The sequence below is a fragment of the Heliangelus exortis genome, chromosome 16, assembly GCF_036169615.1.
Source record: "Heliangelus exortis chromosome 16, bHelExo1.hap1, whole genome shotgun sequence".
Lineage (NCBI taxonomy): Eukaryota > Metazoa > Chordata > Aves > Apodiformes > Trochilidae > Heliangelus > Heliangelus exortis.
The window spans coordinates 11920913-11936233 of NC_092437.1; the positions used below are offsets into that span (position 1 = coordinate 11920913).

A 15321-nucleotide genomic window follows, 5' to 3' on the forward strand; every position below is an offset into this window, starting at 1 on the left:
GGGCCCACTTCCTGCCGGGCGGAACCACTTCCGGGCGGTGCGGCCTTCGGCAGAGGGGCGGTGAGCTGGGGTGGGAGGGCGACTCGGCCCGGGGGGGTTCGGGGTTCTTTGGGGGGGAGGGTCCGGAGCGGAGAAGTGGGGGGCGGTGGCTGCAGCATCCCCGGGGAGCAGCGGGGAGAGCCCCGGGACCGGGCTGGCACCGTGGGGCCCGCACCTCCCCCGCACCTCTGCCTGGGAGGGGAGGAGGAACCGGGGTGTGGGGCCGCTTCTCACAGACCCTGGAGCCGGGGCCCTGGGCCTGCAGGCGGCTTCTCGGCCCCCCCGGGGGTTTCGTTTCCAGCGGTGCTGAGCGCACCCACATCCCCTGCAGCCGGGACCCACGGGCGGCTCTGCAGCCCAACACCTCCCGGGTCGTGTCAGCAACCCAGAGATAGATTTGGGGGTTTTGCCTCATCCTTTGACGAAACCTTTCATGGGCTGCACCGAGACTGCTGCTCTTAATTTCCACCCCCAGAGACAGACAATGTATCTCTTACTTGAAGTGCTCCCACGGCTTTGTCCTCTGTTAGTGGTTTTTTGTACTGGTAGGTGTTGAAGATACCAGCAGGGGGGGAAAAAAAAAAACCACCAAAAAAAGAAGGGAAGGAAGGTTTGAGTCGGTGGCTCTGGTCCTGAGAACACATGGTTATTGAGCACAGGGCCTGATCCTGTGCCTGGGGGCACAGCCACACCGTCTGCCAGTGGTGTCACTGAGCCACAGCACCAGCCTGCAGCCCCTCACTGGCTCTGTGCTACAGCTCTGCCTTGGAACCAGGTTGCTTTGTGCTGGGGGTAGCTTGTTGTCAGACCCTGAGAGAGGCCAGACTGATGATTTTTAAACAGGTAGTTCCTGTAGTGCAGTGAAACTCGTGACCTGTTTCTGGTGTGATGTCCCAGTGAGATGGGCAGGCTTGGGGCTTGCCTGCTGTGGCTACTGTGCAGGCAAGGATGCTCCACAATGGCTCCTTGAAGCATGGTGTCAGATCTCTGAGCATATTTCATGGGGCTGTGCTTACAGGGGTGGTGGCAGCTGCTGCCAGCCTGTGTGAGAGCTCTTGATAGTGGTCATGTCACCTGGGATTTGTTAGAAAATTACTGATAACCCTTGAGGGAAGTGAAATAGAAAAGGAGAAAGAAGGGGGGACTTGTGGAAGATGAGGATTTTTGATTTTTTTTTCATTGTATCAGTTCCCTTTTTTTTTTATTGATGTGCTTCTTTGTGTTATGCTTCAGGTGTATGAATCAGGATTATCAGCTGGAGTTTGTCCTGAGAAGATCCAGGTAAGGAATGAAGCAATGTCCCTCCATGCTTTGTTTGAGGAAGTGGGAGGAGCAAGAATAAAGTTTCCAAAGGATTTCCAAATAAATTAAGTTGAAATAAAATGCAAGTCAAGGGTGCAGGTTTCCATGATCCTGTTTCTTGCTCAGGAACTGTTGCCTTGGTGGATTGGGGGAGAGGGTATTTCAGAAGTTAAAAGCAGTAGGGATGAGCTGCATGTGCCCATGCTTTGCTGACACCATTGTGTGTCCTGTGCAGCCTTTGGGGCTGTGCTGGGGCTCACTGAGTGGCCCAGAGTCATCCTGGCTTCACCTCCAGGCCTCACACAGCCCTTACTGAATTTGAACCAGAGTGTGAAATGTTTCCTTTCACTGAAGTACAGACCTGGAAGGGACCACAAGACATCATCTGGTCCAGAGATGGGGTTAAATAAACTCACCCCCCAGCCTGGGCAAGTGTGTGTCTGATCTGTTCTTCTGAACCACCAGGAATAGGGATTCATTCCAGTCTCTGGAAATGAGACTGGATTCTGGTAATCTCCTCCTCACCTGAGGAATACAGAGCCTGCTTTGGAGATGATTTCTAGGAGGCAGATTACTGCTGTTCAGTTGCTGTGTGTAGCCCCACCTAACAAGCTTTAGTAAGGTAGGGAGCTGTGAGTATGGGTAAGTTGAGCTGATTCAATGAGTGCAGAGCAGGATGGGGCAGGAGAGGGAGACTGAGCCAGGCAGTGATCACAGCTGAGTCCTGGTGGCACCTCAGACTAATTGAATTCCCCTTTTGGGACTTTCTGTGGCATACTCCAGCAGTTGTGGGAGGAGAGTTCTCTGTTATCTAGAAAGCCATTAGTCACTCACAGACTGAATTGACAGCTCCATTAGCAGAAGATCAAGGAAGGAAAAAAGGACAGGCTGAGAAACTGGCTTGAGACCCAGGAGATCAATAATTAACTCTTCCTGTGTGACCATCACAAGGAATGTGGGCCTTAGTGTCACCTCCAGCCACATGACTCCTCTCTCTGCTCCAGCACCTCTGCCTCCTCTGTGCTTTACTGAGGTCGTGGTTGGTTTCATTCACCCCCCAACACAAGACTGAGCACACACACAGTGTAACTGGAACTGAATGCTGCTCATCCCACATTTATGGTCAGCTTTAGGGAGAAGGACATCCTTGCTTAGGAATCTCTTCCCTTACTGTTTCATGAATATTGTTCATATTTTGTTTGGCTTCCCCTCTCCTGCAGGTGGATTAATAAGAACATTTGAGGGCTCTTTGTAGGCAGGTGGTAAAAGACAGATGTGCAAAGAAAATGCAGCTTTCATTTCCCTCTTTGATATCAGTTCTGTAGATCAGGGGTATCTTCATAAAACCTGTGTGAGCTCATCTGTCATTTTTTGATAATAGAAAGTGGACATAAGAAAGTGTGATGCAAATAATTTATTTTTTTTTCCCTTTGCAGTAACCAATCTTCTTGAGATCCTTAGAGGAGGAGGAGAGTGCACTCACTATGGCTGCTGAGCTGGATTTCTCCCCACCTGAAATCCCTGAGCCCACATTCATGGAGAACCTGCTACGTTATGGACTCTTCTTTGGAGCCATTTTCCAGCTGATCTGTGTGCTAGCCATAATCCTGCCAGTTTCCAAGTCCCACAAGACAGTAAGCAATGCTCTTCAAAACTGATAAAGATGGGGAGAGAAAATAAGATGGGAGGGAATTCTGAGTAGCTAATTGGAGACACAGCAGTCTGCCCCTGGGATTGATGGAGGTTTCATTGTTCACTCCCTTTTCTTCCTTCTAGCATTCCCACCTCCAGCTTTTGTCTTGGTTACACCCAGATTAGAAAGTCAGGAACAAATACCTGAGCCAGGGGCTCTCTGAGTATCAGTGTCAGAAGTGTCCTGAAGCACTGGCAGGGGTGCTACATGGAGCTGCTGTTCCTGACTGCACAGGGAGAAGGCTGTCATCCCAGCTCCATGTTGTCATCCTGCTGCTGCTTTGTTCTATTAAATAACAGGGTGTCCCCTTTGCAGGACCTGCCTTTCAGGAATTTACCTTGGGCTCTATTTTGTGTGCAATTTTTAGAAACAAGAGACAGGTGAAATTTCTAGTACATTGTAATGTGAGGAAAGCAGTTTCAGTACTGACACCCAATCCTGTGCCAGCAAGTGGAGGGTCCTTTGGTGCAGTAGTACAGGAGAGAGTTGAAGTGAAAGGTTGAGGTGAGCTACAGGATTCCAGCTCCTCTAGGACTGGGCTGCAGTGGGATGACTTGGATCTGCCTGGCTTTTTCCCTGTGCTTGGTCATGCCTGTGATGTTGGGGACAGATATTTCAGTGTTGGTGATCAGGCTGGTTTGATACTGTAACACAGATTTTGCCTAAGCAGGTGTGGTATATATTCAGTAGCAGCTCAGCGTGGGCAGCTCTGCTTTCAGGCTGTTCTCATTGCCATGTTTCTCCCTGTTGTGCAGAGGAAACCTGGAACTTTTCATCCTGTTTGGGGAAGGGCATGCCTGAGGCTGAGGTGCTGCATGGAGGATTCACCTTTAGCTGTTGGTGTGATGTGAAGTTGTGTTGATGTCCTGGATTAGGGACACTGCTCCCTCTGGCTAGTCCAGCTCCCAGCAGGCAGGTGGAGCAGGCAGCTGCCCATCCCAGTGCCACTGCAAGTCTTCCACCATTGTTCTGCAGCCCCCAGTGCCCAGGTCAGAGCCTGGGGTTCCCCTGTTAAGTTTGGGAGAAATCCCGAGTCCTGAGCCTGATTCTTGAAGGCTGAAAAGAGTGAGAGCTTTAGTCTGAAGTCAGAAACTGAAAACCAGGCCTCCAGTTAAAAGGATAAAGCTTGAGGAGCTGTTTTGAGCATGCTTTGATGTGTGCATGCTCTGCATGTTCTTTTCTCCATATGTTCACTGTCCTCTTGATTTACTGCCCATACCAGCAGTTTACAAGACTGTAAACACCAGGGGCTACCCCTCCAGATCTTGGGAATGCTGCTTGAGTCTGGGTAGGATTCTGTGGAGCTTCTCTTGTCTTGGAGGCTTCAGGCTTTTGAAGTCTACCTCGTTTGAACATTAGAAGGCAGCAGTGTTCACTTGACTGCAGCAGCACACTGCACCCCCCAGTCATGACTGCTTGTTGCTTCATTTCTCCAGAGCCTGCCAGCTCCCCATGTGCCCATTGCAGCCTTTGGAAAGCCAGCCAAGTCTCCTTCCTTGGAAATCCACACAGATGTGAACTGTAATAGCCCAGTAACTTGAGTGACGTTTGAACCAAGCTCCTTGATTAAGAGGACACTGTCAGATGCTCACCTCCCCCTCCATTATCTGCAGCACTGTCTTGGAAGCCTGAAACTCACACGTCTTGCTCAGCCTTTTTTTGTGTGTCCTTTTCCAGTTGGCAGACTCTGACTGATAGAAACAGAGATGCTAAAGCAATATTTATACTCAAATGCATTTAATGAAAGGAGGCAATCTGCATGTGTGTGCTTTCTCAGATGAGACTGGCTCTGTTCCCTTGTGTTTTTACAAGATAACTAGACTTTATTTCCCATGGCTGAAACATTATCTGTCATCTCCCCTGAAGGAAACAAGCAGGATATCTAAGCATTCCTTGTTAGTCCAGGTGAAGAAAGCTTTGCTTGCAATTCCTTCCCTGGATTTTGGGCTTGTTTTAGAGGCTCTGAGCTTTACATTCCTACTGCTGTTTTGGGGAATGTTTTCTGTCTTGCACATGATAATTATTAACATTTGGCAGAAATACCTAATGACTGTTTCCAAACACACTGGTGGTCGTATAGCATCTTTGCCTTTTCACAATTTGAATAGTATTCATTTAGTGTTGGATTTTCTTCTTTGCTTTAAAGCTGGTTCTGTTTTTCTTCTCCAAAGCCTGTTTTAGACACTTTAGCTTTTAACAGCTTCTCTGGTAACAAGCTGTTTCTGTGCACAGACTCAACACTCATCAAAAAGTACATGGGGAAGAAGCAGAGATACTGCTGCTCAAGTCTCATTAAATGAAACTCAGTTTGATATAGATGTGCTCCAACAGAGATCCCCCAGCATTTGCTTCCTGTGGCTTTTGCTCAGATTCCCAAAGTGAGCTGTCAGCAAACTGTAAAAGCAAAGTTACTGACTGTTTTTTAATTGATTTTTGCAGGACTCGGACAGTTTTGAGCATAAGAATTCAGAGCCAGTGAAAAAGCCAAAAGCAACTGCTCCACAGATAAGCAAGAAACCCAAGAAGGAAACAAAAAAGAAACGATAAAGCCCTCACCAATGAGCCTCAAAAGAAACAATAAACAACTATAATCCTGCTTCCTCAGAGATGACATCAAAGGCAACCAACTATATTAAATGGTTTTCTGGCATTGCCATGCTTCACCTTTTGGAGACAAGGGAGAAGGAACTTACAAGACTGTAAGGGACTGGGTTCTGCCATAGATTTCTTACAAGCAAATAGGACTTCACATATCCAGGACTTCATTTGACATGATTGGGGTGTCAGTCACCATGAAAGTGACTTCTGTCATTTCTAATGGGTAGAGGGGCTGTTGTCTGAGCTCCTCCACCCTGGCTGGGATTTGTAGTAAAGTCTCTTGTGGAAGGTGGAGCATGGGTTTGCTGCTTTGGATACTGGTTTGTGTTGTATTTTTTGAAGGCAGAGGGATCAAATGGATCAAGGATACCACACTACACAGCTTTGTATTCATCTCTGTTGTCATCTAGTCTGAAATACATAGCTGCATCTTCTGGCTTAATAATAATGTCTTTGTCATATTCTTTAATTCTTTAGGTAATAACTCACTGAGTTCCAGACTGCTGTAGATGAAAGCTTTCATTTCCCCAGCGTCACTGCCTCTTTCTTACTCCCCACCTGTGAGCTTTTCCTCCCTGTTCCCACCCTTGAAAGCAGGTATGTTCCAGGGAATGACCACAAGGACTGGGGAACACTTGGATTCTGGAAGGTGCAGAATTTAACACCTGTGCTAACGGGGTGTTCCTGGAAACTTGGGAAGACCAGGTACCACGTGTTGGGGAAAAGCTGTTTGAGGCAGAAGCCTGGGCATGCTGTAGTGGTTGTGTATCCAACTGTAGTGTCTGGCTGGGCTGTGGGTTCCTCCCAATCCTCTGCTGCATTTCAGCACAACTGGGGCTTCTTGCATTTGCAGACTCCCTCCCAGCCCTACCTGCTGTAGTCTGCTGTGTCTCCTCTTGCTGAATTTAAATATGATCTCAGCCTGAGGAGATGTGGTATTTTAAGATGCAAGGGGTGGCAAGCTGTCTGTGTAGCATGGTTGTGTGGCAAGAGACATACATGCTCCTCATGTTCCTTCAGGCTCCAGCTCTCCAGCCCAGGGACAATCTAGTATTAGATTTAAATATGGCGAGACAGGACTGGGGAGAGATAGGTGGTGATGTAGCCACAGAGTCTCTGTCAGGCAGCTCCAGCTTCCTGATGCCAGCTCACATCTTGGTCTGTTTGATCAGGAATGAGTCAATGGGAGGAGAACCTGCTCTTGCAGACGCACCCAGGGTTCAGAGCAGCTTTGAAGGAAAGGGTTCTCTGGCAGGGCTGTGAGTCTGCCATCCTTTTTGCATACACAGACTCCCATCCTCAACTCACCAGGTACAGCAGCAGTGTTGTGCTGTGTGTTAGGTGTTGAACACCCTTTGCAGAAACTGTCAGTGCTGGGGAGAGCCACGTTCTCTGCTTGCTCCTGCTTTTGGTGGGTGAGACAGATGGATCCCAGTACCAGTTTGATTCTAACCTCTCAGTGCTTCCCTGCTTCAGGCTCTCAGCTTCTCTTACCTGGAATGCTGACACCAAATTAGCTGCACTGCTTAAAATCCATCTTAGAGTTCTGCTTTAAATTCAGCATTTTCTTTTTCTTCTTTTTTTTTTTTTTTTTTTTTTATCTACATAAAGGCAACACTGGGAGGACAGAACAAAGCCAAAGCCTGGGAGATAGAAGCACTCTCAAGTTGCTTTGAGTTTTCAGTACAAAGAAACATTACAAAAGTTTCCCACACAAATAACAAAGAGCAATATTGTGCTATGAGTTTCCATTACAGACCTGTGTTCCTGTCTGTGATATGCAAGGGAAAGAAAAGTGTTACCAGTGTCCTGGATAGGCACTGCAGAACACTTCTTCCATTTTAATAAATGAGGATGGTGGTTGTTTGATCTAACAGCTCTGGCTTGCTGCAGGTTACCTAAAGACAGGGGGGTTAATGCTTTAACAGAATTTTAACTATTGAAGGAGTAGCTCACAGTTTACCTGAAATACAGAAGCCCTTCTAAAGCTAAGAACCAGTTAGCAGTGAGCACTGTGTAGCTGTTACCTGAAACAGCAGGTACCACACTGACATCTACATCTGGCTATTTGCAGGCTGGCTTACTCATTGCTAAGTAGAAATCATGGATATTGGGGTTTGGTTTTGTTGGGGGGAAGAGGGATTAAGAGACATTCCTCAGTCTGTTCCTAAATTTGAGTGCTGTTGTTAGCTGAACTTGTAGAATGTTTTTAGAGATTAATCATACCCTATGTATTTTAGTTTCTCTTGAAATGTGTAATAAATACAATCAGAATTTCTTTGTTTAAAACAAAATCTCTTTTTACAGTTGTGCTGCCTCTTTTGGTGCATTCATTGTGAAAGCAGCCAAAACTCTCAGGCTATGGGAGCACAGGGACATAAATAACCTTTTCAGAAAAGTGATCCATTAAGGGAAAGCCTTTCAGATCCTTTAATCTGTGAGAAATTGGTTACTTAATACTGTCAGGCATGTGTGCATCTCTATCTGTGTTTGACTTGGAAGTTGTGGGCTGTCTCCCAGGAAAGCTTCACCCTCCTGGAAGGAAGGAGGAAATGCTGGGATGACTGAATGAATTTGCCTCTCATGAGACATTTTAGCTCCAAGAGCCCCCATGAAGGTAGCACTAATAAAGACATCACTTGTTAATATGAGCAGGAGATTAGATGGGGATTCAGTAGACTGGAGAGAGGGATTTTCAGTAGCCCCTCCAGTGTGTGATTGTAGCTCAGGTTTGTAGAGCATGGAGCTGTCTGGTGGCTCTTCTTGGCTGCAGTAAGACCTGAGTGGTAACCAAGCTCAGTCAAGTGTGTGTTGGTTCCCTCACCAGAAAACCAAAAGGAGAGAAGGACTCAATGCTGACTCCTTTAACTCCCAAGCACTTTTCTCCAGGCTGTTTTGTAATTAACATCCCAAAGGGAGGTGAAGACCTCATTAAGTCCATTTGATTGAAGGGGAGGTTTTCAAAGGTCTGTCTCCAGATACCAGCCAGTACCTGGCTGAGCAGCACCTTGCTCTGCCACCCAAAGGCCAAGAGCTGGGCTGGGAGCTGGGTTTCCTCTGCCAGTGTGTGTTATGAAGTTCCTTTCCTTCAACAGGCTCTGAAGAAACTGGCTGGGAGCTGAGAAGTTCTTGCTTCATTTCTGATCGTGTTAAAGCAGCATCTCTGCTTGAAGCTGCATCTCTGGTCATCTCAGAGCTGTCCCACACTCACAATGCATCCTTGTGCTCCTCCACTGCAAGCAGCACAATCCCTTGAGACAGGCTAATAAGTAGCTCGTGACTGGAGTTACAGTTCACATAGTTCAATTAAATCCCTGTTAATCTTGTTCAGACCTAATTTACTTTCATTCTCATACACACACTTTTCTCTCCTTCAGAGAGGTTCTGGTGAGGTTCCTTACTGACAGGAACTGAAGAGCCTGAGGTCTTCTGAAGAGGACTGATGTCTGCAGAGCAGCCCCCTTGCTGAGGCTAGAAGCTGAGATTATTTCCCAGCCTTCCCATTAATGAAGAATATGAAAATATTCCTTTAGTGCCTGGATTTCAAGGAAGGGTCAAGGCTGGATGTGATGGTGCTCAAGCAGAAAATGAGGAAGCTGTAGGAGGGGAGGTCATCCTCAGAATCTCTGTTTCCCAGAGCACTGCTGAACTGTTCCCCTGTGTGTGTGTTAATTTTTGGACAGCTGAGAGCTGGGATGCTGGACTGCTTGCTCAGGAGCATCTCTTACACACTGATACTTCTTTCAGGCAAAAATTATGTTGCTCACAGCCTGCAGGGATCGAGATGACTGTATTGATTTAGTTGTTTGTTTATTAATCTCATGAGGCATCAGAGACTGACTGCAGCAAGAAAATGGGATGATGAATGGAGAGCACTGGAGTACAGAGCACGGTGGCTGTCTGGTGATTAGGTTGGTTGCCAGCTTTGGCCTGGGAGTGAATCTGACTCCTCTTTCTCATCCAAACAGAGGAGATGATTCAGTTGGGCACCATTCCCTTTTTCTCTGCCAAGAGACATGGGCAGTAATCAGTGTTTGCTTTTCTTCTTAAATGGGCAGTAACTGCAGGTCCAAGGTCCTGCTCTGCTCTCCTCTTCTGGTAGTTCTGGCTTTTGAGTAGTTGTTTATGGGGCGGTTTTCCTGGCTTTTGGTACCTGGGCTATTGTGCAGTAGCTGGTGCAAATGTCTCTTTCTTGGGGCTGGCAATTGGAGGGTGAGGAGCTCAGCTCCCTTGAAATTCAGCTGGTTTTCCTATTTCATTTTGATTCTTCCCAGTTTGTGGCTTTTCTGTCATTGTAATTCACTCCCATACCCCCTCTTATTGCTTCCAGCCTTTAGACTCAAGCCCATTGCAATTCTTCTGTCTTTGCAATCAAATCTGACCTCTCAGTGACAGACTGTGGGATCACCTGCTGTTACAAGAACTGAGGAGGAAGGCATCCCTGTGTGATCAGCCCCAGATATAACAGCTGGGGAAGGGTATCTCTGCCTCGGGAGTCCCAGGAAGCTGTGCCATGTGCCCACCCCTGAGCCATGAGGTGTTAAAACCATCAAATATTGCCCTCCCAAGCTCTTGGAATAAGTGAGTGCCCTGGTGCTGTGTGTGCTTCGCACTGCCCGTTCGGATCCAGCACATGCAGGTTTGTCTTGTGCAATCCCAAACCTCTCCAGTGCTCACTTCCCTCCTCCCAGCTGCCCCGGTTTCATTTAGTGCCCGGAGGCCCCGGTGTGGCTTTGATGCTCCTTGCACCCTGCTTTGCCAGAGGAGGCGTCAGCAGCCACGCACCGGGAAACCACAGTCCCGCCAAGGACCGCAGGGACCAGAGCAGTGGCTGAAGCAGAGGCTGACAGGTTCCTCCATGGCTCGAGTCCAACCATTTTTTATTTCTTTTTTTTTGGCTGGTAGGTACAAGGTAAACCTGCTTTGGATCACATCTTTGCATTTTAAAAGCAGTGCTGCCTGGCTGATGTCTCTTGTGGCACTTGATGAGCTCGGCTCCCAGCTGGGGTTGCTGTGGGTGGACAAGGTTGAAGGGCTCTCACTTCTTCCTGTTCTCAGTTTCAGGCAAGGAGCCACATCTCTCTGGCTTCCCAGGGACAGCTCTCACACATCAGTGTGTTCTGGATGGGGGGGCTGAACAGCTGGACCATGGGGTCTGCCTGGGAGAGGGTCCTTGTGGTCCCTGCAGAGCAGCCCCTTGGTGTGGCTGAGGCAGATGTCCCTGCGTGTCCAGCCTCTGCAGTGAAGGGAGTTGCAGGGTGAGCAGTTTTTGAGAGAAGGGGGGAAGCTGCAAGCATTTCTGTTCCCTGCCTCCTCCCTTCATTACTTCACTTTAAGCTGTGCACAAATCCAAACATCATATGGTTTAAATTTTTCAGAGTCAGACTTTGGCCTCCTTAGCCCATCCCTCGCTCAAAGGACCAGGACAGGATGATTAAGGATCTTGTGTCTGCTCCGGCTGGTGCTGGCACTGAGGCTGCCAGGCTCCTCTTCTGCCCAGGCAATGCCACAGCCCCCAGGGCAGGGTCTCCTGGATGTGGCTACCAGAGCTCTGTGTTAGCCAGCCATCCCTCTGCTGCTCTGTTAGCAAAGCAAACTGGGTTGAGTGCTATAAATCTCATCTGGATGAGCTTCCATCAGCTTTTCTCAACTGCTCTTTTCTGTTGATACTAAGACTGGCCAAAAAGCAGAATTTCCAATGCTGGGAAATGCTAACATTTTGCATGTGGCTTTTCTGCTGAGCTGAGGCAAGAAGCAAAATGTGTCAGGTTTTTTCCTGAATGAAACTGTTCCAAGATACCTAATTCAGATTGTATCGAGACGTCATATTTTATCAGCCAGAAACCTGACGGGAAATGTTGTGCCTCTATTGAACACACAGATAAGTTTCACCCCAGCTGCTGAACTCGGTGCCTCCTTATCAAACGTTGGCACGTCACCCAGTCAGTGGTTTCCCCACAGTCCTTTCCTCCAGGGACTTTTGCCGTGACACTTCCTGGCTGGGGCCATTTGTGTGCTGGGGTTAAGGGTTCCTTTCTCGTGGAATATTGTCACCATGCTGAGGGACCCAGCGGGTCCTGAGCCCTCTGGGTGATTCCTTCTGTCACCTCTTTTCATCCCACGACCTGGTGGCATTTGCTACTCGGCTCCTGCAGCCCTGGTGCTCTGTGAGGGAGAGAACAGCCAGGATCAGCATTTCTACCATGAAATGTTGGCAAATGTCTCATACTGCAGGAGTTATTCTGGTCAATCCCCCTTAGTAAATCAGCCCCTGAGCTGGTAGCTGCAGCTTCCCTCACCAGGCTGGTGCTGATCATTTGCTGTCACACACTCTATTTGCAGGGCTGTAAAGCTCAATAATTGTAAAATCTCAGGGCAAAAATCTCATGGCTGCTTCTGTCCAGCATCTCAAACTCAGTCATTACAGTATTAATAGTAATAATTCTGTGCAAATAGATCTGAAACTTGCAGTGAACAAAACGCAGTGAGCCTCAGGAACAGAATCCATTAAACAAAACTTATTCATGCTTGCCAAGGGGATGCTTAAAAATAAACCTGGCTGGAGATGAATAGACGTTTTGTAGTAAATCCACAGCTATGTTGGGGAGGTCAGGACTCCAATCAATTACTAGACCCAGAATGCACCTTCTTACTTCACAAGAAGGTTTCAGGAGCCATGGAGCAGTTTGAGCTGCACACCTGGAAGGGGAAAGAGCCAGGTACTTACACCTGTAGTGACTCCATTCTTTTTCCTGATGAAACATGCATAAAGGTCAGCAAGAAATGCCTTCAAATGATATTCTGACAAGAAATCAAGATGTGCTGTAACAGCTGAACCACCAGAAATAGTGCTACTGGGTTTTTTTAATTTGTAATTGCCTGGTTTCAGTTTCTGTAACCCTCTTCCCCTCCCTGGGGTAGTTTCCTTGGTGCTATTTAAAAGTGAAGAGAAAGAATCCTCTGAAGACTCTAAATTTCAGGGAAGAGAGTTAAATCCCTAGCTGGGTAAAAAAAAAAAAAAGATAATTGCAGATTAGACGGTTGAAAGACAGATATATGGAGTGGGCAGGGGCAAAAGGAAAGGGGATGTCTGGGGAGTGTCCATCAGGCTCAGGGCTTCCCAGCTGAGTCAGGGACGCACTGAGGTGTGCTGGGTTGTTTAAATTTAAATGGTTTTAAATCACATTATCACCAGCACTGCATGTTTAATGTCAAGAGTCCTGTGAGGGCACATTCCTGAATCCGAGCCCAAAAGATAAGAGCTGGTTTTAGAGAGTCTCTATTTGGCATTTTAAATTTGCACCTTGGCATCTTTCTTAAAGAAGAGATTATGTTGTGGACTTGGTCTGGTGTGTTAAAAAGGCCAAAGCCTTTGCTGTGTGCCTCCCAGCAACAGGCCAGCACCACTGGAGATGGAAACTACAGTTGTAGGACAGCCTGTAGGAAGGGAGTTGATTGCAAAAGAAGAAAACAAAATTCAAATATTTATAAGTCATAATTGCATCTTAGATTTTAGTCTGGATCCAGCAGAGGCTGAGTCACCCTAACCAGCTCACCCGGGGCTGAGGCCAGGTCCCTGCTCCCCCAAGGGCACTGGAAGTGTTCCTGTGCCCCTCTGCAGGGACAGCAGGGAGAGGACATGGGGGATCCCAGGCATCAACGTACCCCAAAGTATGAGAGAGCAGAGTAGGACCCTGGGGTTTAGTTTCTTCATCCCATCTCGGATGTTTGGACTAGGAATCCCTCCCTACTCATCACTACGCCAGGATAGCAGAGAGAGTGGCTGTGAATGAGCACACACACACACAAAAAAAAAAAAAAAAAAAGCCACAGCTCAACCCGGGCTGTGGTTTGAAGCTCTGGCAAGGAGCAAGGAGGGCTGCTAGCCACAATCCAGCACCCCAGGGGTGTGCGGGGAGCCCAGCTGCCCTCTCCCAGCCCTGGCAGGGAGCAGAGGTAGGAGGGAAAGTGGCTGCAGGGATCTTATCAGCTGGCAGCTCCTCCCAGGGAAGGGCCTCTCCGCGATGTGCTGGCCAGGGGTGATGGATCCATGTGTGCGTGACTCCTTGTTCCTGGTGACTCATGGATTCGCTGGCCTTTGCCAGTGTCATGGGAAATATTTCTTTAATAACTCAAACGAACAAGGCGGGGGGCAGGGGGCGGTGAGAAACAGAAAGAAAAACTCTGCCACACAGTTCTCTGAAACTCCTCAACTTCCTACATTGTTTCGAAGTGTCAGCTCTTACTCAGACTAATGGGGTTTTCAGAAATCCCGGCTGAATGGCTGCAAGCGTTGGTGGGAGGAGTGGGCAGGGAATGGGGGAGGCAGTGCGGGCTGTGGAAATACAGCCCACGGGTCACCAGAGCCTCATAAACCAGCTAAATGGGAAGCGGGGGGGTTTAGGAGCCGGCTGCTTCACCCCATTTCTGCCTGGAGGATAAAGTGACAGGGAACACCTTAGTGGATCGCTAATGGGGGAGGGCTGCCAGCGCCGCAGAGCTGGTCAGGCAGCCCCGACGGGCTCGGTGCAGGCGTCGGGGCGCCCGGCTGAGCCCTGAGCCCGTGTGTGTGCCCCAGCGCTGCTCTGTGCCGGGACAGAGCTGGGCATTTCCCACCTCCTTCCCGCGCTGGAAGGGAAAGGTGCTGAGGAGGGAGAGGAGGGATGGCTGGAACTGTCCCCGTGTGCCCACCTGCCTGACTCAGAGACCCTGTCCCTGCCTGGGGTGATGCTGCCAGCCGAGGCACCCCACAGCCCACGAACACACACGACTCCGTTCTGCCCCGTTTCGGAGCCTGGCACCAGCTGGAGGGGTGCCCGGGTTTAACCCAAAGATGGGGCAGATGGCCCAGAGGGCACGACCAGCGCTGCCTCCCCAGGGCCTCTCAGCTACCCGGGGCTCCCCAGGAAGGCCAAGGTCGTGGTTGATCATTCCTTGCTTTTTCTCTATAGTTAAATTTTGCCTGGTTTTGACTTCAGAGCTGGGGGAATGTGGATTGCAGCTTCCCCGGGGAAGGTGTCCCTGCTGGGGATGGAGATGCACGGATTCGAGTCTGACAAAACAGCGTTTCTCCTGTGTGTTAGAGCTGTTTAATAAAGCAAATCCCAAAACAGCCGGGTGTAAACCTCCTGAAAATCCTTTCTCTTCTCCGGTAATAGCTCCGGCTTCCAGGTAAACATAACAACGCAACCCGCCGGGTCTGGGGAAGGGGAGGGAAGAAGCCCAAGGTGTCGGGGAGCCCGGAGCCCCCCAGCCCCTCACCCGCAGGGCCCAGCACCGCAGCCGCCGCTCCCACGCGTGTCCCCGACGCGACCGGGCGGTTCCCCCCGCCGGGGGAGGGCCGGACCGGCAGAGCCAGCGGCGGGGGCGGCCCCCAGCCCGCTGCACTCCCGCCGAGCCCGGCTGCCCGGAGCCTTCTCCCTTAAAAAAAAAAAAAACAAAAAAAAAAAAACACGGAGGGGAGGGGCTGCTGCTTTTCTCCCCCATCCGCCGTTTCCGGTTTGCTGCCATATTCCTCTTTTTTTTTTTTTCCTCTCCCTCTCTTTTTTTTTTTTTCTTTCCCCTCCCCGTGGGTCCCCCCCCCGCTCCGGAGAAGGGGTGAGCGGGGGCGGGCGAGGCAACAGCGCGCCGGATCCGCGGCGCTGCGCGATGCTGCTGCTGCCGCCGGCGCAGCCCTGAGCGCCCGGCTC

General features: G+C 49.3%; 1 protein-coding gene across 1 annotated transcript; it reads left to right on the forward strand.

The window, feature by feature from the left end:
- Positions 1-7926, forward strand: MANBAL (mannosidase beta like). The gene is made up of 4 exons (XM_071760201.1): positions 1-60; positions 1273-1320; positions 2778-2975; positions 5474-7926. Exons 3-4 carry the CDS (start codon positions 2826-2828, stop codon positions 5579-5581), a joined length of 258 nt encoding a protein of 85 aa, XP_071616302.1. The 5' UTR covers positions 1-60; positions 1273-1320; positions 2778-2825; the 3' UTR covers positions 5582-7926.
- Positions 7927-15321: the final 7395 nt, after the last annotated feature.

Coding starts and splice junctions, on each gene's coding strand:
- MANBAL (XM_071760201.1), top strand. CDS start 2,826: ATGGCTGCTGAGCTGGATTTCTCCCCACCTGAAATCCCTGAGCCCACA. Junction 2,976..5,473: donor TTTCCAAGTCCCACAAGACA/GTAAGCAATGCT, acceptor TGATTTTTGCAG/GACTCGGACAGTTTTGAGCA.